The sequence below is a fragment of the Crocuta crocuta genome, unplaced genomic scaffold, assembly GCF_008692635.1.
Source record: "Crocuta crocuta isolate KB4526 unplaced genomic scaffold, BGI_CrCroc_1.0 scaffold299, whole genome shotgun sequence".
Taxonomy (NCBI): domain Eukaryota; kingdom Metazoa; phylum Chordata; class Mammalia; order Carnivora; family Hyaenidae; genus Crocuta; species Crocuta crocuta.
In genome coordinates, this window is record NW_027532747.1 from 9,798,487 (window position 1) to 9,822,662 (window position 24,176).

Here is a 24,176-nt window from a genome sequence, read left to right on the forward strand (position 1 = left end):
GACAAATAAACATGGAGTCCATCTTCCACGAGAAAGTGAGTGTCCGCGTTCGGTGGGGGGCCGTCTGTCGCTCCATGGCTGCGGTGGGGCGCGGTAGAGCCGCCTCCCGCAGGGCTGGCGGGGGCCCCAGCCGCCCCNCACCGACGCCCCCACCGCGCGCTCTGCCAAAGAGGCCGGTGCCCGAGGTGTATGGGGCTCGGGACGCCCGGGCAGCTGGGAGGGAGCGAGGGCAGGGCCGGGGACCCCACGGGGGCACGGGAGAGCGGGGGCCCCAAATGGGTTAGCTTCTGCGCTTCCCTTCCACTTTCCGTGGGCTTCGCTCTCCAGTCCCGTCTCCCCCAGGCTCCCTAGGTTGTAGCCAGTCTCTTCTTGGACGCGTTCCCCGACCCTCCCCAACTCCACCCGACTCCCCAGTCCCATGTCTGGCAGAATTAACTTTTCCTCCCCTGGGCTCCTCAGTTCTGTATTGGAACCTCCCGTACACTTAGATCTCTGGGGTTGTGTTCTTTCCTCCTGCACTGGGTCCCTGAGCCTCCCGAGGGCGGGGACCTTGGCTCGTCCCACGTAGGGCCTGACACTTGGGGAAGTGAGGTCGGAAATCCTGAGCGCCCCTAAACAGGGAAGTCGTCACAGGAGTTTTTGTTACGGGATGTCTAGGTTTCGTTTCTTTTGGTAGTTGCATCTCTCCGGGATCAGGAGGCCAGCTTTCTTATTAGTTATTAAGGGTGGACTCGAATAGTTTTGTTGTCCGCCACCCTGTTTTGGTTTTTATTCTTTGATTGACCACACAATTGAAGATACTTTTGGTGGCATGTGGAGAAACAAGCTCTTTGGGTGTGAGTGAAACCTTCCCCGGGACAGCTTTGGCACATGACAGATGTATTGTTTCATGATACTTTCGTGTTTGGAAAGGAGTGTTGGGAAGGCTTTTATTTAGTAGGAGCAGAGGGGTTTGGTTTTGTTAAATACTTGTAAATGATCATTTGTCCATTCACACAAAGACCTAATAGGCAAAAGAGGCACACGGTAAATCTGGACAAGTTGTTCAGCGGAATACTTTTCTTTATAGAAAACATCTTAGACCGTTTTTGCACTGGAGTAGATCAGTTTTTATGTGTAGGGGAGGAAGCGGAGGAAGTCAAATCTTTTGACTTGATTGATGGATCTTGGACAGGAGAAATTTTGTTGCCTTGCTAAGGAGATTGGATGAAGAGAACCCTACCTATACATCTTTTTATTACTAATTTTCAAAAGCTTTGGTATAGGGCCAGAGATTTCAAATGGAAGACTTTAAACTTTTTCCACACCACCTTTTGAGAGTTACATATTTTTACAGATACTGATTGACAGGCACAGGGCACTGTTTGGATAGATTTCAGTGAAGGTGACCTCTGGACCTGGGTGGTTTAGTAGCTCGGTGCTAGTGTTAGCCTCATAAAGGTCTACTTTTCCTGAAAGAAGTCACTCTTCATTATCAGCATCTGTGTAGGCTTAAAGGTGCTTAAGGAATACGTTTACCGTAATCATCAACTTATACATACTTAACAGATGAGGGCTTTTAATGTTTTTTAGGCCTATTTCAAGAGTATGGAAAATACCTATAACCATAGGGCCTGTTGTTAATCTCGTACACAGTCCATTCTGGGAATGTTTGAGCTTAATATGCCATTTTCCAGCACCTTCCCTTCCCCATCTGCCACATATGTATAACCTTTGCCAGAGCACCGGCGTTGGCTCTAAGGAAGCTGTGTATATACAGATACCTGCCTACAAGAGGCCTTGCAGCTACTTCCTCCTGAGTATTGGTTTCCCCATTTTCAGAGTGGCACCACGTTGAGTGCCCTTTGTTAAGATGTAAACTTACCAGTTGTTCAGTGATATATCCCCAGTGCCTAAGATAGTGCCTAGCACATAGTAGTTGCTCAGTAAATATTTGAGTGAATTAAGAGAGTTCCTTGAGCTTCTAAGATGTGTATGGTGGTAGGTATGTAAAGGAGACCATTTTTGTGTAAGTATTTTAGGCTTTTCAAGCCCTGTATGGTCTCACATGTTCTTGTTCGTGTGTGGGTGTGTTACCCAACCGTCTAAAATCATAAAAACCACTCGTAGCCACTGGAGCAGGTTGTATTTGGCCTATTGGTTAGAGTCTGCCAAGCCCTAACAAACCCTAGTCCTAAATGGCCACTAACTGCTTGGTGTTTTGGTGTTTGTTGTAGTTCTGATGTCTGCTTTCTGTCATTTCTGTTAGCATTTCTATTGTGGACTGCTCTCTGTACGGTCACAGTGGCATCCAAATTGGTACTTTTAAGGTAATTTGAGAATGTAGCCAAACTTGTTGGGGTTGCGTTTAAGATTATTGAAAATGCTTAGAAGATGCTGAGCTTTGACTTCATGATATTCATTTGGCCCTTTTGTGATTGGTAGTTTCTAGCTGTCTTTAGGATAGTTGAGGTTTAGGAACAACCAAATTCCAAGTAAATGGCTTGAGGAAGTAATAATAGCACAGACTTAACCTCTGCCTGAGTTTGAATCCCAGCTCTGCAATTTACAAACCATACCATCCTGAGCCAAGTTACTTACTGTCTCTCTCTGCTCCAGTTTCCTTCTCTGTGGTGTGAGGATAACAAAGTGTCTACCTCAGTTATAAACACTTGGACTGCTTCCTGGCACAGGTACTGTGGAAGCGCCCGCCATTGTTGTTACTTAGATACTTGGGTTTGCTGGACCTGGTAATGGAAGTGAGACCTTATCCTCACTGAGATGCTGGGTTGATTGTATGGCCCTTTAGGCCAATCCTGAGTGCACCTGTAGGTTTATGCCTGGTTTCTGTTGTAATCAGTAGTGTCTCTGGGAATCTGAACTTATTGCGGGTTGGTCCTAAAGACTTTAAGGAGGATGATTTGGTTACGTTTACCCCCTGTGGTTTTATAAAATATCTTGGTAAAGCTGAACATACAGGATTGTTCATCCTCTGATCCCAATACAATAAATCTGGGCCTAAAATCATGGAATTTCAATACCACTGACTTTGACCATAGCACAGATAAACTTCTATCCGACTTTGGTTAAAGCTCCATGAGAATGACGTGGGTGGGGATAAATTGGAGGCTCGGAATGCATAACATTAGGTGGGGCCCCTTGTACTTTTTTTTTGGTTCATGTTGGATTTGATTCATCTTGTGACTTTAAAAAGTGATTTTAAATTTGGACTGAACAATTTATTCTTTTCTTCTATTAAATCATATTGGAAGTACAGGACTTGCTATTTCCTGTAGCAATACAGTTTTACTTAGACAATGTTTGATTTCAAGTGCTTATTGTTTTATATTTCAAAGCTAGTTTTTTAAATTCTTTTAGAGAGCTTGAGCGGAGAAGAGAGGCAGAGGGAAAGAGAGTTTCCGAAGTGTGAGGCTCAGTCCCACAACCCAGGCTAAACCCAAGAGTCAGTTGCCCAACTGCCTGAACTACGCAGGCACTCCAAAGCTAGTTTTTTATACAGAGAATTTTTATTAAATAGTTGGATTTACTCTTTCAATATATGTATTAAATGTGATGGCCGTAGTTTGAGAGCACCAAGCTGAGGCATGTAACCTGATAGCCAGACAGAAAATTTGCATTAAGACTATTCCCAGAAAAGCCGTGTCTGGTGACCATAGTAGGAAGTTCTTGGGACTCCAGGGTGGCTCAGTTGGTTAAGCATCCGACTTCGGCTCAAGTCATGATCTGATGGTTGGTGAGTTCTAGCCCCACATCAGGCTCGCTCTGTGCTGGTAGCATGGAGCCCCCTTTGGAACCTCTGTCTCCCTCTCTCTGCCCCTCCCCTGCTTGCTTGAGCTCTCAAAAATAAATAAACATGGGGTACCTGGGTGGCCCAGTCATTGAAGGGACCAACTCTTGGTTTCAGCGCAGGTCATGATCTCACAGTTCATGAGTCTGAGCCCCACATCAGGCTCTGTGTATGGAGCCTGATTGGGATTATTTTCTTTCTCTCTCCCCCTCTCCCTCTCCCCCTTCCCCACCCCGTGCCCCTCTCCCACTCGTGCTTGTGCACGCGGCTTCTCTTTCTCTCTCTAAAAATAAATAAACTTCTAAAAAGTTAAATAAATAAGCATGAAAAAAAGGAAGCGCTTGATATGTGAAATACCTGTATCTTAGCAGAGATTTTGTGTGTGTATGTTAGTTGAACTTTTTGACTGTAACAAACACATGTCAAGGGCACACAAACCATGAATACAGCTCAATGAGTGTTCACACTTTGTTCACACACAAAGTGAGCACACATATGTAAATAACTCTTCCATCAGGTAACAGAACATTTACTTGTCCCACTTCCTCCAGATACGGTCCCTCCGCTCCACCTTCACCCTTGCAAGGGTGATCACAGTCCTGAATTTGAATATCATAGCTGAGCTTTGCGTGTTTTTGAGCTTTTGTAGATGGCGTCATACAACACGTACTCTCTCGACTCTATCTTCTTTAACCTTGATTCATCCTTTTGTCGCAGGTTGTTGTAGTTAATTCATTCTTGTTGTTCTGTAGTATGCCCTTGTGAATATCACACAGTTGGCCCGTTCTTTGACGGGCGTCTGGATGGTTCAGGGTGGGGTGTTACCAGTAGTAGTGCTATGAACATTTTTATACATGTCTTTTGATGTCTTTTGATGAACGTATGTTTACATTTCTGTCGTTGGCATTATGTACCCAATAGTGGAATTGCTAGATCATAGGGTTCGTATATGTTAAGCTTTAGTAGATACTCCAAATAGTTTTCCAGAGTGGTCGTACTAATTTACATGGCCACAGGTAGTATTTTGATGTCTCTAATCTCCAACATCTTAGCTGTTTGGGAGAGTGTGTAGTCGTAACATATTGCATATTGCGTAACATATTTTAATATATCCTTCCCTGATGGTTAATGACGTTGAGCATCTTTTTGTCTGTTTGTGAATACTTGTTTGCCTTGCCCATTTTTCAATAGAAATAAGTAGGATGTTGTGTATTCCTTCAATTCACGTTGTATTGTTCAGAGGGAGTTGCTTTCTAGCGGTAGGAATCCAGTAGATGGAAAAAGAGGTGGAGATACCCTCTCTCACTCTGTGGCTGTGACTTGAAGGAGCACGTCTTCAGCTTCAGGCTGCTTATTCTACACCACAATATGAAGATAAGCTTACCTCGGCCCCTGTCTTGCGCTCAGACTCTCAGTGCTGCCTTCCTATTCCACTGTATACATATACCCTGTATCATTTCCTGAAGCTGAATTTGGTTCCCAGAAAACTAATTAATCAGGAAAAAATACTTGTCTCACAAGGTGTTGCTCTTTGGGGTCAACAAAGAGTTCTCTGTCACTCTTGAGTAACACAGAACACATCGTACAAGGTAAGACAGTCTGGTTAAGGCATAGACTTTACTGTAGAAAGGGAGAACTTAGAGGGCCAGGGTTAGCGGGAGAAGAGACTGTTCTCATCTTCTGCCATCATTCCACAGAAGGGTCTGTGTTCACAGGAAGGGATCTCATTCACTGGTGAGGCTCCCTTCTTCCAGGGCAAGCATGGGAAACTGACAGTGTTATGGGGAGCAGGGTGATAAGTAGACCACTCAGGGCCAGGCAGTTTGGATTTAGATTTGGGGTGCCAGCTGTGTGCGAGCCAGCTGCCCAGCAGCCGAAGACCCTGGGGCCCGTGGGAAGTTGTACTCCCTCCACCCCCACGGTACGAAGCCAGCAATCCCAACGGTGCCATGGCCACTCGGATGCAGCCCTCCTTGCTGGCCAGTCCGGAAATGACCCCAGGGGTGGCTTGGGGGAGCTCTGTTTATCGTACATACTACATAGACATTTTGTTCCCCGAAGAGAACCGTGGTTCCGTTGGCTACAGGTCTTCATTAGCACCGAGCAGAATCTTTCATACTTGTATCAGTTCTTGAGATTCTTTTGTTCATTGATTTGAAACTCCTTGAATAAGCATTTAGATCGAGTAGATTATCTTGTTAAAAGAACCCAAATGTTCTATTAAAATTTCACTTTAAGCGTTAGTAATTTTCCAGGGAACCTCCAAAGATGTATATATTTTAGGTACTGAAAATAAGAGATGCTAATGTTTTTGTAGAGTAGTTTCTAGTGAAATATGAAACCTGGCATATTTGATAGAGAGTGATGTTTATGTAAATCATTCCTTTTTTTAAATATTTTAATGCTTTTTTATTATTGAGAGACAGAGACAGAGCATGCACATAGGAGGGGCAGAGAAGGAGAGAAACACATAATGTGAAGCAGGCTCCAGGCTCTGAGCTGTCAGCACAGAGCATGATGTGGGGCTTGAGCCCACAGATTGCGAGATCATGACCTGAGCCAAGGTCAAACACGCAACAGATTGAGCCACCCAGGTGCCCCTATATAAATCATTCTGAAGTTTTTGATCATATAGGTAAATAATTGTAGCTTCATTAGTGGTAAAATTGTAAAAGAAGTGTTAAATGAAAATTCAGATACTTCTGTTACTCGTGCTGTCGAAAGCCAAAAACGTTCGGTTTGGCTGTCTTCAGTTAATGATTAAATTCCTCTCGAGAGGAAGAGAACTATACAAGTCTGTTCAACAAATCACATTTGAATTTTTTTCTTTTGAAACATTAGCAAGAAGGCTCACTTTGTGCTCAACATTGCTTGAATAATCTGTTGCAAGGAGAGTATTTCAGCCCCGTGGAGCTGTCTTCCATCGCACGGCAGCTGGACGAAGAGGAGAGGATGAGGATGGCGGAAGGAGGGGTTACCAGTGAGGACTACCGCACGTTTTTACAGGTGCTCGTCTTCAGCTCGCTAAATCAGGTTTTGGAAAAAATGCGGGCACTGTTTAGGAAAGGATGAAGCATCCTTCCTAAGAGGATCTGACTTGTTAATTATAACTGTGCTCTTGACGTTATAAATGGGAACGCGTAAGATGTTATTTTAAATATGCACACTAATGACTGTTCTTCTCCTCCTCTCCCCTCCCTCAACCCCCGCCTCGACGACCCATCCGAACTAAACAGCAGCCCTCGGGAAATATGGATGACAGTGGTTTTTTCTCCATTCAAGTAAGTGGTTGGAAGTACGTACTAAGGGTTGTTGATGTACCAGGCGCCGATCCCACTGAGGATGCAGTCGATACGCATCTCTTCTCGCAGCCTTTCACGGCCACTGTAATGATGCGACCTTCAGCAGTCTTTCTAGTAGATTGTGTCTAAGAGTATAAGATTATTAAAAAATAAAAATAAAGCTATAGACCACAAGGAAAAAACTGGGGAAAAAAGTGTAAAATCATACTCCAGGGTACTAGATTTTTATAGAGCTAAACATGAAAATTAAGATTGTACAACCTTCATTTTAGAGGAGGGCGTTTTGAAAGAAGGCTGTGTAATTTACATTTGGATGCTGATAACCATAATTCCAATACGTTGAAGTATTTCAGACTTGCTACACCTTGGATAAATTTGAGAATAACGCAACACCTCACTACCTTCCATTTAAATCCACTTGCCAGGATTGGATTCCTTTATTATGGTCTGTGGCTTTTGCTTTTTCTTCTTTTTTCAAACTTTCAGCTCCCCTTGAATTCTGTGGATGAATGTTTATGTACCTGGGGGACTCTTTTACCTTACCTGTGGGTCTTTCATTCTAACAGCTTCTTCCAGAAGCTCTCTCGAGGAGCCTGTTTCTGCACACCTGTCTGTTGCATTCCCCTGTACTGTCCTCCTGAACCCCTCATTCAGTGGCCTCTCCATCCAGCACACTCTGCAGGGGTGGTGCCCGGGGGGGAGGGGCTGTTGCAGCGCCCAAGGAGGCTTGAGCGGGCCCTGCTCTTGTCGTTGCCTCTTTGTGCGACACTGGGACACTGGTCTTGGTGCCAGTTTGCATCTGCCCCTACATGGCATTCACTGTGTGTCTGCGCCAGCACCTGGTTTGCTCGCGCTGTTGGCTGCCTGGGAGGCAGAAAGTGAATTTTCAGAAACGTCGTTTTGTCGTTCCTCCCCGCCCCCCCCGCCCCAGACTGTTCAANGCCATGATAATAGTTCAGAGTCTGAAAGCTTCAGTTTAAATTCCCAGGAAGAACCCATTTTCAACAGACAAAATTTTCATCACTACTGACATACCAGTTAGTGAGTTCAACTTATTGGAATTATGGTTATCAGCATCCAAATGTAAATTACACAGCCTTCTTTCAAAACGCCCTCCTCTAAAATGAAGGTTGTACAATCTTAATTCAGTCTTTTTTTTCTTTTATGGATTTAGTTGATGTATCTATACATACACTTTTTAAAAAGTATAGCCTTCTAGGGGAAATAATGAAGTAAAATTGTTTATACAACTAACATGGCTACACTACATAATTTGGAATTGAATGGTTTAGCTCATGAAAAGTTGCTATTTTTTTTTTAACAGGTTATAAGCAATGCCTTGAAAGTATGGGGTTTAGAACTAATTCTCTTCAACAGTCCAGAGTATCAGAGGCTCAGGATCGATCCCATGTAAGATTTTTATTTTGCTTTTCCATATTGCTTTTCCTAAACTGGATTTTTAAAGTTACAGTTTCTTAAAGAAGAAAAGCATATTTTGAATGATTTTGTTTTGATGTCCCCTGCCTCATTCCCTCCTTTCCTGTTACAGCTTTTGGGGATGTCCACAAACATCTCCTCCCCATTAACTCCCCTCCCCCCTTTGGTGTCTGGCAGCACAGAGCTTGTCCTTGAAGCATGTGTGATGCCAGCATTCTTGCCTGGCATCACTCACCTGCAGAGAGATTTATACTCTTTGGGTTTTGTTTTTGTTTTTAATACTGTTTTGTAAAATTTCTTAAAAATCAGTGATACTTAATGGTAAGCATAATCCTAAACTGTCATGTTTTATATAATACTTTGCTAGTAGATAAACTAAAGGAATACGAACTCTGTTATTTCAACTTAATATTGTGTATGTATTTTTTTTTCTAGAAATGAAAAATCATTTATATGCAATTACAAAGAACACTGGTTTACAGTTAGAAAATTAGGAAAACAGGTAATGTTTCTCTCTTTCTTTTTTCTCATTTTGCACTCCATTGGCAGCTAAAATGTAAAGGGTTGGTACCTTGAAGATGAGGAAACTTATCAGTAATGTGTGTGTATGGCATGGTTTTAATCTTAATAGAGATTTGCTATTTTAAAAGACAGTATCAGTTCCCCTTATAGACTTATTTGTAACAACCATACACAGTTGATTCTTCAACAACATGGGTTTGAACTACATGGGTCCACTTGTACATTTTTTTTTTTTAACTACTGCAAATGTATTTTCCTTCTGATTTTCCTTTTATTTTTATGATTTTCTTAGTAATGTTTACTTTTCTCTAGCTTTATTGTAAAAGTAAGTATATCAGAGGTGCCTGGCTGGTCGATAATACATGCAGCTCTTAATTTCAGGGTTGTGAGTTCAAGCCCCACATTGGACATGGAGCCTACTTAAAAAAAAAAAAATTATACAGTACATATACAAGATGTGTGTTAATTGCTTTTATTAGCAGTAAAGGTTTAGGTCAGCAGTAGGCTATTACTATTGAGTTTTTTGAAGAGTCAAGCTACGCGTGGATTTTCAGCTATGTACAGGGTCAGCACTCTTAACCCCCACATTGTTCAAGGGTCAGCTGCACAATTTGACTATATAAGAAAAACATTCTATTTAGTACAGAAGTGGTTACTTTTAGTGAGTTTTTATGTGATAAAAACATAAAAAACATAGTTAACTATGATTTTATAGATTTGTGTCTGGCATATAGTAGTGTCATGAAGACTGAAATAGCGTTCAGCACGAATAAAAATGTTTCAGCCATGTTTGCTTTAGCATATCAAGATTATCCACATTCCAGAGTGCCATGTAAGACTTACATCTACATAAAATCATTCAATTTTTTTTGAAAAGGACATGGAATGTGTCTTGAACAAGCCTTTCTTAAGATCAAGACATGTACCCTAACATGTTATTTTTTAAAATATTTACCAAAGATCTTTGTATACATGATACTATTTTGAAACAATTATTTAAAGTCATTTTTAGGGGCGGCAGGGTGGCTCAGTTGGTTAAACGTCTGACTCTTGATTTCGGCTCAGGTCATGATCTTACTTTTGTGGGTTTGAACCCCACATCGGGCTCCCCACTGACATTGTAGAGTCTGCTTGGGATTCTCTCTCTCCCCCCATCTCTCTCTCTGCCCCTCCCCTGCACATCCTCTCTCTGTCTCTCACAAATAAATAAATAAACTTTTTTTTAAAAAGTCCTTTTTATTAGAATTTTGAATCTTGGCCCATCTGCGTGACTCAGTCAGTTTAAGCGGCCTACTCTTGGTTTCAGCCAGGGTCATGCATGATCTCTTAGTTTTGTGAGTTCAAGCCCCTCATCAGGCCCTGTACTGACAGTGCGGAGCCTGCTCGGGATTCTCTCTCCCCTTCTCTCTCTGCCCCTCCCCCACTCACACTCAAAATAAATAAACAAACTTAAAAAAATGTTTTGAATCTTTGAAAGAGGGATATTAGAAACGGTCCGATATAAAAAGAAATGAACTGTTGATCTGTTCAACAACATGGATGCACCTAAAAATAATTATGCTCAGTGAAAGCCAGATACAAAATGCTATGTCCACTGTATGTTTCCATTGATATAAAAGTCTAGAAAATGCAAACTAATCTATAAAGACAACAGATTCACCAGTGGTTGCCTGGAGATGAGGAAGGTGAGGAAGAGTGAGAGATGAGGACCATAAGGGCACTGGAAACTCTCAGTGGTGGCCATCATATACCAGGATGGCTTCCTGGGTATATACATGTGTTACAGCTTCAAAGTGAACACTTTTAAATGTGTGCAGTCTCTCCCGTGTCAGTTATATCTCCATAAACCTTTTTAAGAACAAAATAACACAAAACAGAAAGGAAAATGAAATCAAGAATGAGTCCACTGGATTAAATCAATAAAAGATCATTCAGAAATAGAAAGCTGCTATTATTTTTTAAGTCTGCTGCCTAGAAGCAGCTTTATGTGACGTGATTATTTCTGAAGGTCCCTCCCGAGTGACAGAGAGCCAGTAAGGAGGTGCCGTGCCAGAGAGGGCGACCTGAGGGTGGGGGAGGAGTCAACTCTAAGGGGAAACCAGAGAGGACGTTGCCGAGGTTATTTAACCTTCGGCTTTTAATTATACCTTTAAAAACTTATGATCAAGTATTCTTTACTTTTTCTGTATAAAGTTAAGCATTGGATTTTTTTAAGATCTGAAGACTTAGGTTCTAGAAGTTCCTTTGGTAATTTGCATGTAAAACTTTGAGAGCTTTTACAAATTTTGGTTTAAAATTGAATTTTCACATTTTAGTTACTTTATCTTTGATAAATACAAGAAATGTCCAATTTTAACTTATTATATTTGGCCCTAATTTATATTTTTGTTTACAGTTATATTTTTCACTGTATACTTCTTTGTTAGAGGTCCTTGTATTATGAAAACGATGACTGGAAAGGTTTTTTTTTTCCTTATACATATTTTTAAATTCCGGTATAGTTAACATACAGTGCTATATTAGTTTCAGATGAATGGTGCAAGTGATTCAGCAGTTTTGTACATTACTCAGTGCTCATCGCAGGAAGTGCCCTCTTGATCCCCTTCACCCTGATAACCTGTCCCCTACCCATCTCCTTTCTGATGATCATCAGTTCTCTATAGTTAAGAGTCTGTTTTTTGGGGCACCTGGGTGGCTCGGTCAGTTAAGCGTCCAACTTCAGCTCAGGTCGTGATCTCACAGTTTGTGAGTGTGAGCCCCGCATCAGGCTCTGTGCTGACAGCTTAGAGCCTGGAGCCCTCTCTGGATTCTGTGTCTCCCTCTCTTTCTATCCCTTGCCTGCTCGCTCGCTCACTCGCTCGCTCGCTCTCTCTCAAAAATAAACATTTAAAATAGAGGCTGTTTTTGGTTTGTCTTTTTTTCCCTTGTTTCTTAAATTCCATGTGTGAGTGAAATCCTATGGTATTTGTCTTTCTCTGACTTATTTCACTTAGCATTATACTCTGGATCCATCCAGGTTGTTGCAAATGGCAAGATTTCATTCTTTTTTATGGCTGAATAATATTCCATAGAGCATACGCATCTGTGTGCGTGCGTGTGTGTGTGTGTGTGTGTGTATGTGTATCCTATCTTCTTATTCATTTGTTGGTAGACACTTGGACTGCTCCCATGATTTGGCTATTGTAAATAATGCTGCAATACTCGTAGAGGTGCATATGTCTTCTCAAATTAGTGCTTTTGTATTCTTTCGGTAAATACCCAGTAGTGCAGTTACTGGATTGAAGGGTAGTTTTGTTTTTATTTAATTTTTCTGAGGAAACACCATACTGTTCCATACTCCATATAGTTTGCATTCCCACCCACAGTGTAGAAGGGTTCCTCTTTCTCCACATCCTTGTCAACACTTGATTCTTCTGTTTTTGATGTTAGCCATTCTGACAGGTGTGAGGTGATACCTCATTGTAGTTTTGATTTGCATTTGCCTGATGGTGAGTGATGGTGAGCATCTTTTAATGTGTCTGTTGGCATCTGGATGTCTTTGGAGAAATGGATGAGTAGAAAAAGTATAATCTCTGTCAAAACCCAGGAAAAGTAGTTGGTCATGATGCTGACAGTAACTTTGGAAACTTTTGTACCTTGTGGGTTATATTAGGAGTCCTGTAAAGTAGTGACTAAGGGATTTTAATTACATGTGATCCTTGTAAAATCAATTGACGATTTTGAATTCCTTTCCTGGAATGTCTGGTTTTCTCACAATTGGAATCTTTTGACCAAAATTACCAGAGTGGGAAAGCTTTCTGTTGTTTCATTTTTCTTCAGTATAACATGATTAGGGTTTTATTGGACTGATACTTTGTTTTTTTTTGTTTAAATGTTTTTTTTATTTATTTCTAGGAGAGAGAGGGAGAGACAGCGCGAGCAGGGGAGGGTCAGAGAGAGGGAGTCACAGACTGAAACAGGCTCCAGGCTCTGAGCTGGCAGTCAGCACAGAGCCCGACGCGGGGCTCGAACCCACGAACCGCGAGATCATGACCTAAGCGAAAGTCAGATGCTTAACCGACTAAACCACCCAGGCGCCCCAATTGGACTGATACTTTGAAAACAGATTTGATTATACCTATCAGTAAAGATATTTTAAAGTAGTATCAATTCCTGTACTCTTTTTGGGGGTGGGAGATAGAAAGTTTATGACTTAAAGCAAAATTTAAATTTTATTTTAATTAAAAAAATTTTTGTTTCTGTTTATTTATTTTTTGAGAGAGAGACACACACAGAATCTGAAGCAGGCTCCAGGCTTTAAGCTGTCAACACAGAGCCCAATGCAGGGCTCAAACCCACAAACCGTGAGATCATGACCTGAGCAGAAGTCGGATGATTAACCGACTGAGCCACCCAGGCACCCTGCAAAACTGTATTTTATTTATATTTATTTTTTATTTCTGAGAGAGACAGTGTGAGCAGGGGAGGGTCAGAGAGAGAGGGAGGTACAGAATCTGAAACAGGCTCCAGGCTCTGAGCTAGCTATCAGCACAGAGCCCGATGTGGGGCTCGAACCCACAAACTGTGAGATCATGACCTGAGCCGAAGTCGGACGCTTAACCAACTGAGCTAACCAAGTGCCCCAAAACTTTATTTTTAAAACACTTAATACTGGTAAATCTGCAACATTTATTTCAGTTTTTAAAAATCATATTATTACTTTTTAAAAGTCTCGGTTTGACGTGCTTTCAGTGTTTAGATAGCCTTAGTAAGTTTAGATGGGTTATATTTATTCATAACATATGAAACTTCCCTATTACTTATAATGTACATTAACTGAAGTACTTAAAATTTTTTTCCAGTGGTTCAACTTGAATTCTCTCTTGACGGGTCCAGAATTGATATCAGACACATACCTTGCACTTTTCTTGGCTCAATTACAACAGGAAGGTAAATAAAGACTGAAATTTTATAATATTCTCTTTCAAAGTAGCTAAATAAAACCCGCTCTATTAGATGTAAGTGTAACAATGCTGCTTTTACGGCAGGGGCAGCGAAATCATCTTTATGTTTTACTCGGTGAACTTTAATCTGTGACTTGGATGATAGTGTCCAGTTAGAGTTTTCACTGCCACTTGGCCCTCCCCTGAGGTGGCTCCTTCCTTAGCAGGCCCACTAAGTAATGGCTCTTTTTCCTTCCAGACCCCACAGACTCCATGGGCAGGCATGCTAGGTGGGGGCATTCTTGCTTCTCACCCCCTCTAAGCCACTAAAGACTCCAATGCCTCTAAAATATCTGCGTCCCGCTCTTTTCCATTCACCTGTGATCCTTTTTTTCCATGGAACATTTTAGGGTCTGACTCACTGTTTTCTCTCAACTTGAGCTCTTCATCATTCTAAGTGATTTTTACATCAGAAATCCATCCAATTCAGTACCTTTTGATTTTCAAAGACCATTTTTTGCATCTTGCCTTCGCCATTACCATTAACGGTATCACCTTCAAATCCTAATTGTAAGCATTTTACTCTTTGGCAGTTGTCTCTTTATACCATATTTTCTCTGTTTTCTGCATCCAAAAATTCTTTAAACCCTACCCAAACATACCCCTTATGTCCTCATTTCCTGCCTGACCCTGCTTATTTCTGTAAGCCATCATTATAGTCAATCTGATACATTTCTCAACTCCACTTTCCTTCTGTCTATCATACTTCCAGGACAAAATGCCAGCCCTGGCTAAAACTAGATCTTGGGCTTGTCCATTCTTGCATCAGAGCAGCTGAACATGGCTACATAAAATAAAGAGACCGATTTTGTTTTAAATTTATGATCACAAATTTCAAAAGATTGTTTAGGACTACTTTTTTTTTTTTTTAATGTTTTATTTCTGACAGAGACAGTGCAAGCAGAGAAGGGTCAGAGAGAGAGGGAGACACAGAATCTGAAACAGGCTCCAGCCTCTGAGCTGGCTTTCAACACAGAGCCCGACACGGGGCTTGAATCCACGAACCGTGAGATCATGACCTGAGCTGAAGTCAGACACTTAACCGACTGAGCCACCCAGGCGCCCCCGTTTAGGGCTACTTGACATTGCTACCATATTTTCATAGGAAGGTCACTTGCCACTCTCCAAGATGGTTATTTCCCAGTTCCTCTATTTAGACTTCTAACCACGCACCTCTCCCTGACTCCTAGCTATGACCTTCCTTTGTATTCTACTGACAAAAACAGAAGCAGTGAAAAGAGGGGTGCTAGGTAGCTCAGTCGGTTGAGCATCTGGCTTCGGCTCAGGTCTTGATCTCGAGGTCTGTGAGTTCGAGCCCCACGTTGGGCTCTGTCCTGACAGCTCATAGACTGGAGACTGCTTCAGATTCTGTGTCTCCCTCTCTCCCTCCCACTCCCACAGATTCTTTGGCTCTCGCTCTCGCTCTCTCTCAAAAATAAATTTTAAAAAATAAGCAATGAAAAGAGAACTTCTCCATCTTCCTGTCAGCAAATCTGTCAACTTGCCTATATCCCAGCCTGTGCATTGTGCCTGTTAAAGTAGGTGAATTGTCCCCTGCTCCTGACCAAGACCAGCCTGTCCACTTTGGGGCTGGATTCCTGTTCCTCTCACTTCCTCAGGGTCTTTGCTCTGGCTTTTGTCTGTCTTCTTTCCTGCACGGTCACTTTCCCTTCTTTCTATATTACTCCTGTCAGCAGAGAAATCAGAAAAAGCTTTTCTCTCCAGGCAAGGCCCGCTGCCTCCCATCGTTAGAGTCCCTCTAGTGCGTTGTCTCCTGTTCTTGAACTCATTCCAGTTACGTTGCCAAAAAAAAAAGTAGAGATAATAATGCAATGAATTCTCATTTACCCTTTATCCAGCTTGAGCAGTTACCTCATGGTCAATCTTATTATACCCATTTCCTTGTCCTGCTAATTTTGAGCATCTTATTTTCTCTGCAATTTTTAAAAAATATTTAAAAGCAAACACTCTTAAGTATATATATGTATATGTGTGCAGATGTATATAAATGTGTATATATATATATCCACAGCACTATAAGCACACAAAAAATTGAGCCACGGTGCTTTAATAACATCAGATACCTAGTCTGTGTTCAAAACTCCAATCTCCTTGGTTGTGTCTTAGAACTTATAGTTACTAGGTTGAATTGAAGTTCACTAATTGCATTGATTGATATGTCTTCCAAGTCTAACTATAGGTTTCCTTTCGTCTTTTATCCCCTTGACTTTTTTTTTTTTTTTTGAAGAAAATGGGTTGGGGTGCCTGGTTGGCTTGGTCAGTTGAGAGTCCAACTCTTGATTTTGGTTCAGGTCATGATATCATAGTTCATGAGTCTGAGCCCTGCCTTGGGCTCTGCACTGACAGTACAAAGCCTGCTTGGGATCTTCTCTCTCCTTTTCTCTCTCTCTCTTAAAATAAATAAATAAACTTAGAAAAATAAAAGAAAATGGGTCATTTGTTCTTTCCCAAACTCTGAATTTTGCTGATTACACCTTTTTCTCTGAGCCCTGAATACCCAATACTCTGATCTTTAGAGCTGAGGCTTGATTAGATTCAGGTTGACTTGGAGGCAGGGTGGAGAGACATTGGAAAACTTCACAGATGGTGTGACACGTGATGTCTGGTTATCTCTCTCTTTTTTTTTTAATATTTATTTTTGAGAGAGAGAGACAGACACAGAGTGCAAGTGAGGGAGGGACAGAAAGAGGGAGACACAGAATTCAAAGCAGGCTCCAGACTCTGAACTATCAGCACAGAGCCCGACACAGGGCTCGAACCCACAAACCACAAGATCATGACCTGAGCCAAACTCAGATGCTTAACCAACTGAGCCATCCAGGTGCCCCTGGTTGTCTCTCTCTTTGTGATTTGAGCAACTACTGATGATCAGTGCCTGGATCACTTATTTCATTAAGGGTTGCAAAATGGTGGTGCTAGATTCCCATGATGTCTTCACGTATTAGCTGCATACTTCTATACAAATAAACTCTCATCAGTTATTTGGTTATTCTGAAGTGTAGTTCATATAGGAAAAGCAGAATAAATATTCTTCCGTTTTATAGGTTTTTAAGATGGGTTGGTTTCATAGTGCCCTTCCTCCAAAGATAACCAGTTAGCAAAAATGAAAAAGGGGGGAGACGTGTGGGTGGTCCAGTTGGTTGAGTGTCCAACTCCGTTCAGGTCATGGTCTTGCAGTTGGTGGGTTACCGTTAGCAGGTAAGTAAGTAAATAAACATTCAAAGATAACCTGTTAGTTTGGGGTTCTTTGCCATGGTAAACGAATCCATTAAAACATAGTGTGTGTGATTCAGTCCATTGTGATTTTTCATATTGATACTCAGATTGTTCCACTTGCATGGCAGGGGTTGGGGGAGCACCTTTTGAAGTTGTCTCCTAAGTTCCTGAAATGACCACTGTAGCTTTTTGAAGGCTTTTTTTCTCATAAGACAAGATGCTTCAGGCTTACCTTTTATGTTTCTTGCCCTTTTAGTAATGTGTAAAGCTCAGCCTGGGTGCTAGCTTACTTACTGCTACTGGGTTGGTTATCATGTTGTTCTTTCCAATTCACAGTTAGGAATATAGTATTTTACTTCTTTGATATCGTATTCTAGTATGTTGGTTTTTTTTTTTTTTTATGCCTAAACCGTGGTTCCTAAGTATAGCCCTCCTTTTTGAAACACTGTCCACACTTGGCTTCCAGACCACTGTGCTCTGGTTTTCCTCCTATCTCATTGGCTGCTGCTTTCAGATTCCTTTTGTGGATCTTACTCTCGCCAGTTTCTTATGGTTAAAGTGACCCAGGGGTCAATCCTTGGACAATTTCTTGATTATGGCCTGTCCTATTATTATTCTTATTGTGCTGTCCTGTTATTTTAAATACCATCTCTAAATAAAATCTGTACACCTATAATTCCTAAACTCTTATTTTCTGCCTACACATCTGCCCTGAACACCAAACGCTTAACTTTGACATCTCCACTTGGGAAGTATTTCAGACTGAACGTGTCTGGAAAATACTTCGTTTCCTTCTTCCTATCTATGTGATTTCCTCAGGTTTTCTGTTTTAGTAAGGTTCTGTGTGCTTGCACTCTGGTTCCTGCATATTATACTGCTACAGGAGCCCAGATTGCTTTTTAAAACACGTAACACACGTTATGGCTCACCCTCTCGTCACCCTTCAGTGTCTTCATGGCATAAGTCTCAAGTAAGACCTGAGGTATTTACTGTGGCACCGAACCCACACAGAGTGTCTGTTCTTTATGATGCTCCTCACGGACTGCCAGTGTGCTGACACATTTACTTTAGGATCTAGAAACAGTTTTACTGACATAGAATGTGCTACACCATCTGAACTCTGAGCACATTTGTCCTTGTTTAAATAAAGTAGATTAACTGTATCATGTACTTGTTCAAAAAATAAATATTAACATGCCGTTTTATATTTTTCCAGTACTAGTTCTTTTGACCTTTGTTTTATTCTCTTTTAATACTCACAAAAGATATCCAGTAATGAGCACCAAAGCTTAAGAAAAATCTATGGTAGAAAAGCTTAAATTGATTAGAATGACTTAAATATAGTCCACCCATGTTCAGGTTTTGTGTGGAAGATTTTTAAAAACTTTTTTTAATGTTTTATTTATTTCTGAGAGAGAGAGAGAGTGTGAGCAGGGTACGGTCAGAGAGAGAGGGAGACACAGAATCTGAAGCAGGCTCCAGGCTCCGAGCTAGCTGTCAGCACAGAGCCTGACGTGGGGCTCGAACCCACAAACTGTGAGATCATGACCTGAGCCGGAGTTGGACGCCCAACCGACTGAGCCACCCAGGTGCCCCATGTGTGGAAGATTTAGCTGGGAAAACTCTGGCTTCCTAGGATTACGTTTATAAAAAATTACACTGAATCAGTGTAATTCTTTCAAAATATGAACCACATCATCAACGCTTTGGCTAGATTTTGAGCGTTGATTTCCTAGCTCCAGTATTTAGTGAGGAGGAGTGTGGGGGGCGGGGAGGTGTCAGGGTGCGGGGCAGCTATTTCTATAGATTATTCATTTTACCCATATTTTACATTATTACACACGTTGTCTGATTGCATCCTCACAACAGGCCTCTGAGGAAGCTACCAGTATCATCAGTTTAACGGTTCATACACCAAGACATAGCTGGGTAAAGTGATTTACCAGAGACCGTGCTCGGTCTTAGAATTGGAAGAGGTAGGGCCAAAACCCTGACAATCCTATTCTGAATTCCTTGCGCTTCCCCACTCCTTCATCCGCCTCTCCAGTACCATTTAGTGAGCAGCCTACATGGTCACGCACTGTTTTGGTAGAGACCCTTTGTGGACATCGTGCCGTTTATTTCTCACAGTCAGTCTGTGAGATGGCTCTTCCCATCTTACAGATGAAGGAAGTGGCCCAGAGGCTTTGAATAGTTTGTCCAAGATCAGTAAGTGTAAGAGTCAGGATTTGAACCCAGGTCTTTCGGACTCTTCAGCTGTGTTCTTTCCTCTGTACTGTGCTGCCTTTCTATCTACTATCATTTTAAATCTATTTTTGATTTCTTACTAGCTGTTTTAGTTTATTTTTGCCTTTTATTTATTTTTTTCAGGTTATTCTATATTTGTTGTTAAGGGTGATCTGCCCGATTGTGAAGCTGACCAACTTCTACAGATGATCAGGGTCCAACAGATGCATAGACCAAAACTCATCGGAGAAGAATTGGCACAACTAAAAGAACAGAGGTAAAATCAAGCCTGCAGTATGGAGCATGTGGTAGTATTCCATATTTCATGACACGAATTACTTGTCCGTCCTTCCTTCCTTCCTACTCTCCTTCCTTCCTTCCTTCTTTCCTTCCTTCCTTTTTTAAGACTTTATGTTTAAAAGTAATCTCTATACCCAGCATGGGGCTCGAACTCACAACCCCAAGATCAAGATCATGCTCTCCTGCCTGAGCCAGCTAAGTGTCCCAGGAATAACATTTTCACGCTCACATTGAATGTGTGGCCCTTTTATTGTTGGTGATTTTTTTAATGTTTTTTTTTCTTTTTTATTTCTAGGAGAGAGAGAGAGACATCGTGAGCAGGGGAGGGTCAGAGAGAGAGGGAGTCATAGACTGAAACAGGCTCAGGCTCCGAGCTGGCAGTCAGCACAGAGCCCGACGCGGGGCTCGAACCCACGAACCGTGAGATCATGACCTAAGCGAAAGTCGGACGCTTAACTGACTAAGCCACCCAGGCGCCCCTGTTGGTGATTTTTTTAGACCTTTTATACTTTTTAGTGAAGTTTATTGGTTCAAACTTGAATTGACTGTTTGAATTGCTTAATTGACTTAGATGCACATCATAGCATCTAACAATCATATCATAGCATATCATATCATAGCATAAAACAATCTTTATATTATTAGATTATCTGCCAGAAAATGTGTAATTTTTGACTTATAGAAAATCTTTGGGAGCCCCTGGCTGGCTCAGTCAGTGCAGCATGTGACTCTTGATTTTGGGGTTGTACGTTCGAGCCCCACGTTGGATGTAGAGATTACTTAAAATTAATCTTTAAAAAAAATTATTCAGGGGTGCCTGGGTGGCTCAGTCGGTTAAGTGTCCGACTTCAGCTCAGGTCATGATCTCATGGTTCATGGGTTCGAGCCCCGCGTTGGGCTCTGTGCTGATAGCCAGCTCAGAGCCTGGAGCCTGCTTCAGATTCTGTGTCTCCCTCTCTCTCTGACCCTCCCCTGCTCATGCTGTCTCTCTCTCTCTCTCAAAAATAAATAAAATAAGATAAACAAGATTAATTCTATCACTATATTCTGTATTCTTTTTAAAAAAATTATTGAAAAATGTTTTTAATTTCTAAAAGTCTCTGTTTTATCTAAAATAGAAGACTGGCCTGCAGTTACTATCAGTGTTTTTGTCCTTTAGAATCCAGAAAACAGATCTGCAACGAGTCTTAGAAGCAAATGACGGGTCAGGCATGTTAGATGAAGATGAGGAAGATTTGCAGAGGGCACTGGCCCTGAGTCGCCAAGACATTGACATGGAAGATGAAGAAGCAGATCTCCGCAGGGCGATTCAGCTCAGTATGCAAGGTACTGACTCTCCGGTGCATGCTCCGCTGGTTGTTGAAGGAGTCAGATTATCCTCAGTTCCCCTGGAAGTTAATGCACTATTGGTAGAAGTTCTTTGATGATTATTGTAGAAGCAATAACTATGTACATGCGATCAGCTGTTTTCTTGTGATTTAAGTAACTTTTTACAACGTAAGTTATATTAGGATTGGTTATATTTTTATTCTGGTTTTTCCATTTGGTCAAAACACAGTAACAGAACAATGATAACCTGAAGTTAATCTCTGTGGGCAAAAGTGGGGGGCAGGATGGGGGATGTCTTACCCAGACCAGTTATTTTGTAAATGTGTGCTGTTGGATACAAAGGAAGGCCTGGTCAGAAAATATTTCAACAGCGGAGCACTCAGTGGCTGTGTACCTCACGGGTAAGTGCACTTCATGGACCCACTGTGATGGTGACGTAAACCCACTAGCAGAGGAGAGTGAAGGTGTGTCCCCTCGGGAATCCAGGTAGCGGGGGTTGTCTGGGAGATAGCTCAGAGAGGCTTACTGAAAAGTATGTGTGGGGTTTGGGCAGTTTTGTTTTCATCTAATTAATATGTAAATTTGCCCTCTACTTTCTTAATGAGATGATTCAGTGGGATTTCTTAAATACTTGAATAGAACTGCGGTTCCATTACTGTGAAGGTTATCCTTTTTATACTCTATGTTGTCTTGAACTTCTCACGCCTCCTGGCACAGCTCGGAGAGCTTTGTCCATGCAGTCCCATTTTTGATTAGTAAGAGTCCTGCTGGATTAACCCAGTAATGGACAGACGACAGCTTTTTATAATTTTAGATATTTTTGTGTCATTTGCTTTTCTTCCCACTTTATTTCACAATCGGGGCAGGATCTCTGGGACACACACTTGAAATGTTGTATCATGCAGATATTGTAGGAGAGAGGAGTGCAGAGAATGGGTTCATACTCACCCACTTCACGTTGCTTCTAGTAGCAAGTGCCAGGGCACTTCTGGTAAGTCAAAGAGGGCCACAGTGTGGTGTGGTGTTAACGGCTCTTCCTAACAGGCTGGCTGTTTGTTGGACTCACAACTTCACATCTGCTGCCTCACAGGTGGGTGTGGGCACAGGTCGTATTGGAACTGCCTCATTCATATTGTCCATGAGACTTTCTTCTCTTTACAACACAGCACAGTATTTTTAAGAAAACAACTTTTTAAAAGCTTGCTCAAAAAGTATGAACATAGCATTGCTTGAATTGGTAAATAAAAATGATTGTTTTTTTCCTTCTGTTTTCTTTTGTTTTCAGGTAGTTCCAGAAATGTATGTCAAGAGATTCCACAGACATCAGGTACACATCTTACTTCAGAAGAGCTACGGAAGAGAAGAGAAGCCTACTTTGAAAAGTAAAGTAGTTGGTACAATATTAAAATTGCATATTTACTGTGTACTTTGTTTTGTCTACAGTTTATACACATAGAGCTTTGGCTTAAACTATTTTATTTAAGATTCTTTCCTTTTAAATGATGGGTTACTACCTGAACTCTGTGAACATCTGAGTTTTGTTTTATTTTTTAACTTACAGCAGACAAATAGAAATGGTATGCAGTTTCAGGGGGAAGGTCTGCCTCAATGCTAATTAGGTTTATATGAAATAGGTTGAAGGAAACCCAGTCAAATTTAAGTCATCCAAAGAAAATGGAATTGGACCAAAGCAAGAACAATGCCTAATAGTCCTTTGGATGTGCTTCTTGGTTACCTGAGCAACCTTGCAAAGTCCTGCTGTCAGTTAACAGGGAAGACAGCACTGTGGTGAGGGAGCATATGCCCTGGTAGTGGTGGTGGTTAATTGTCCTTCTTATTGCCACTTTTTAGGGGTTACTGCGGGCCTGTCCACATCAGGGACATGGGGGCAAACCATAAATCCTAAAACCTAAATCTGTCAGTGCTCTCAAATTAGAAAATAAAAATTATCATCCTTTCCAGTAACTACCATTCACAACTCATCTTCCCTTTTTCTTTTTTTAATGATTAAAGAAAAGGTTACAAGGTAGTATTTAGATAGGATAGTCAGATCCTCTGATCCCAGATCAGAAACCAAATGTCCAGTGGCCTGTTCACTGTATTTCGTCAATTCTGAGATGTTCATATTTTCACATTTCAACATTTCTACAGTTGAGGAGCATCTCGCAGTCATAATTGGCAGTATTTGTGGGAGCTAAACTATTGGAGCATTATGACGGTATAATGAAGATAATATTTACCTTTTTTTCTGTTTTGTTTTAAGTTACAACTCAGAAGTATATGAAGGAAAGTTCTGATCAACTGACATCCTCTTAATGTGAGATATTTCTAGTCTTTATTCAGTGATAGATTAATGGGTTTAATTATATATAAAATATCAAAATAGTGCTTATTAGTGCTTTTCACTTCCTTTCAAATTTTAAAATGAACTTTATTTTTTTTTAATGTTTTATTTATTTCTGAGAGAGAGAGCGTGAGCAGGGGAGGGTCAGAGAGAGAGAGGGAGTCACAGAATCTGAAACAGGCTCCAGGTTCTGAGCTAGCTGTCAGCACAGAGCCCAACGTGGGGCTCAAACCCACGAACCGTGAGATCATGACCTGAGCTGAAGTCAGACGCTTAACCAACTGAGCCACCCAGGTGCCCCTAAAATGAACTTTAAAAATGTTTAATTATGATACACTTCAGTTACCTATAAACGTAGAGAAACCAGCATAATGAACCCTTCTACCCATTGCTCGTATTTAACAAATGCCAACACACGGCCAGTCTTGGTTTTCTGTGTCCCCATCTCTCATGCTTTCTACTCTCCCTCCCGCAGGCTGGGATTATTTTGTAACAAATCTAAATGATTGTATTGTCTGACCCCATTTTTTGGGAAGATAGCCAAATGCTATTGTCACACTGTTAATAATTATCTCATGATAATTCTATAATGTCATCAGATGTGTAGTTAGTGTTAAAAAATAACTTAAGGGGCGCCTGGCTGGCTCAGTCAGTGGAGCATGGGACTCCTGATCTCAGAATTGTAAATTCAAACCCCATTTGTCTGCACA

At 41.4% G+C, this 24,176-nt stretch overlaps 1 protein-coding gene across 5 annotated transcripts in view; it reads left to right on the top strand.

The window, feature by feature from the left end:
• The first annotated feature begins 6 nt into the window (after window positions 1–6).
• Window positions 7–24,176, top strand: part of ATXN3 (ataxin 3) — a 36,683-nt gene continuing 12,513 nt past the window's right edge. For 2 of the 5 annotated variants that reach the window (XM_077780959.1, XM_077780960.1), the window contains exons 1-9: window positions 7–35; window positions 6,629–6,793; window positions 7,024–7,068; window positions 8,414–8,499; window positions 8,962–9,028; window positions 13,890–13,977; window positions 19,638–19,770; window positions 20,953–21,119; window positions 22,408–22,504. In XM_077780959.1, the coding sequence (XP_077637085.1) occupies window positions 12–35; window positions 6,629–6,793; window positions 7,024–7,068; window positions 8,414–8,499; window positions 8,962–9,028; window positions 13,890–13,977; window positions 19,638–19,770; window positions 20,953–21,119; window positions 22,408–22,504 (872 nt within the window). In that variant the 5' untranslated portion in view covers window positions 7–11. Of the gene's footprint in view, window positions 36–2,616; window positions 2,673–6,628; window positions 6,794–7,023; window positions 7,069–8,413; window positions 8,500–8,961; window positions 9,029–13,889; window positions 13,978–19,637; window positions 19,771–20,952; window positions 21,120–22,407; window positions 22,505–23,385; window positions 23,440–24,176 lie in introns of those variants that run through there. The other 3 variants (XM_077780963.1, XM_077780961.1, XM_077780962.1) reach the window with 3 other exon arrangements.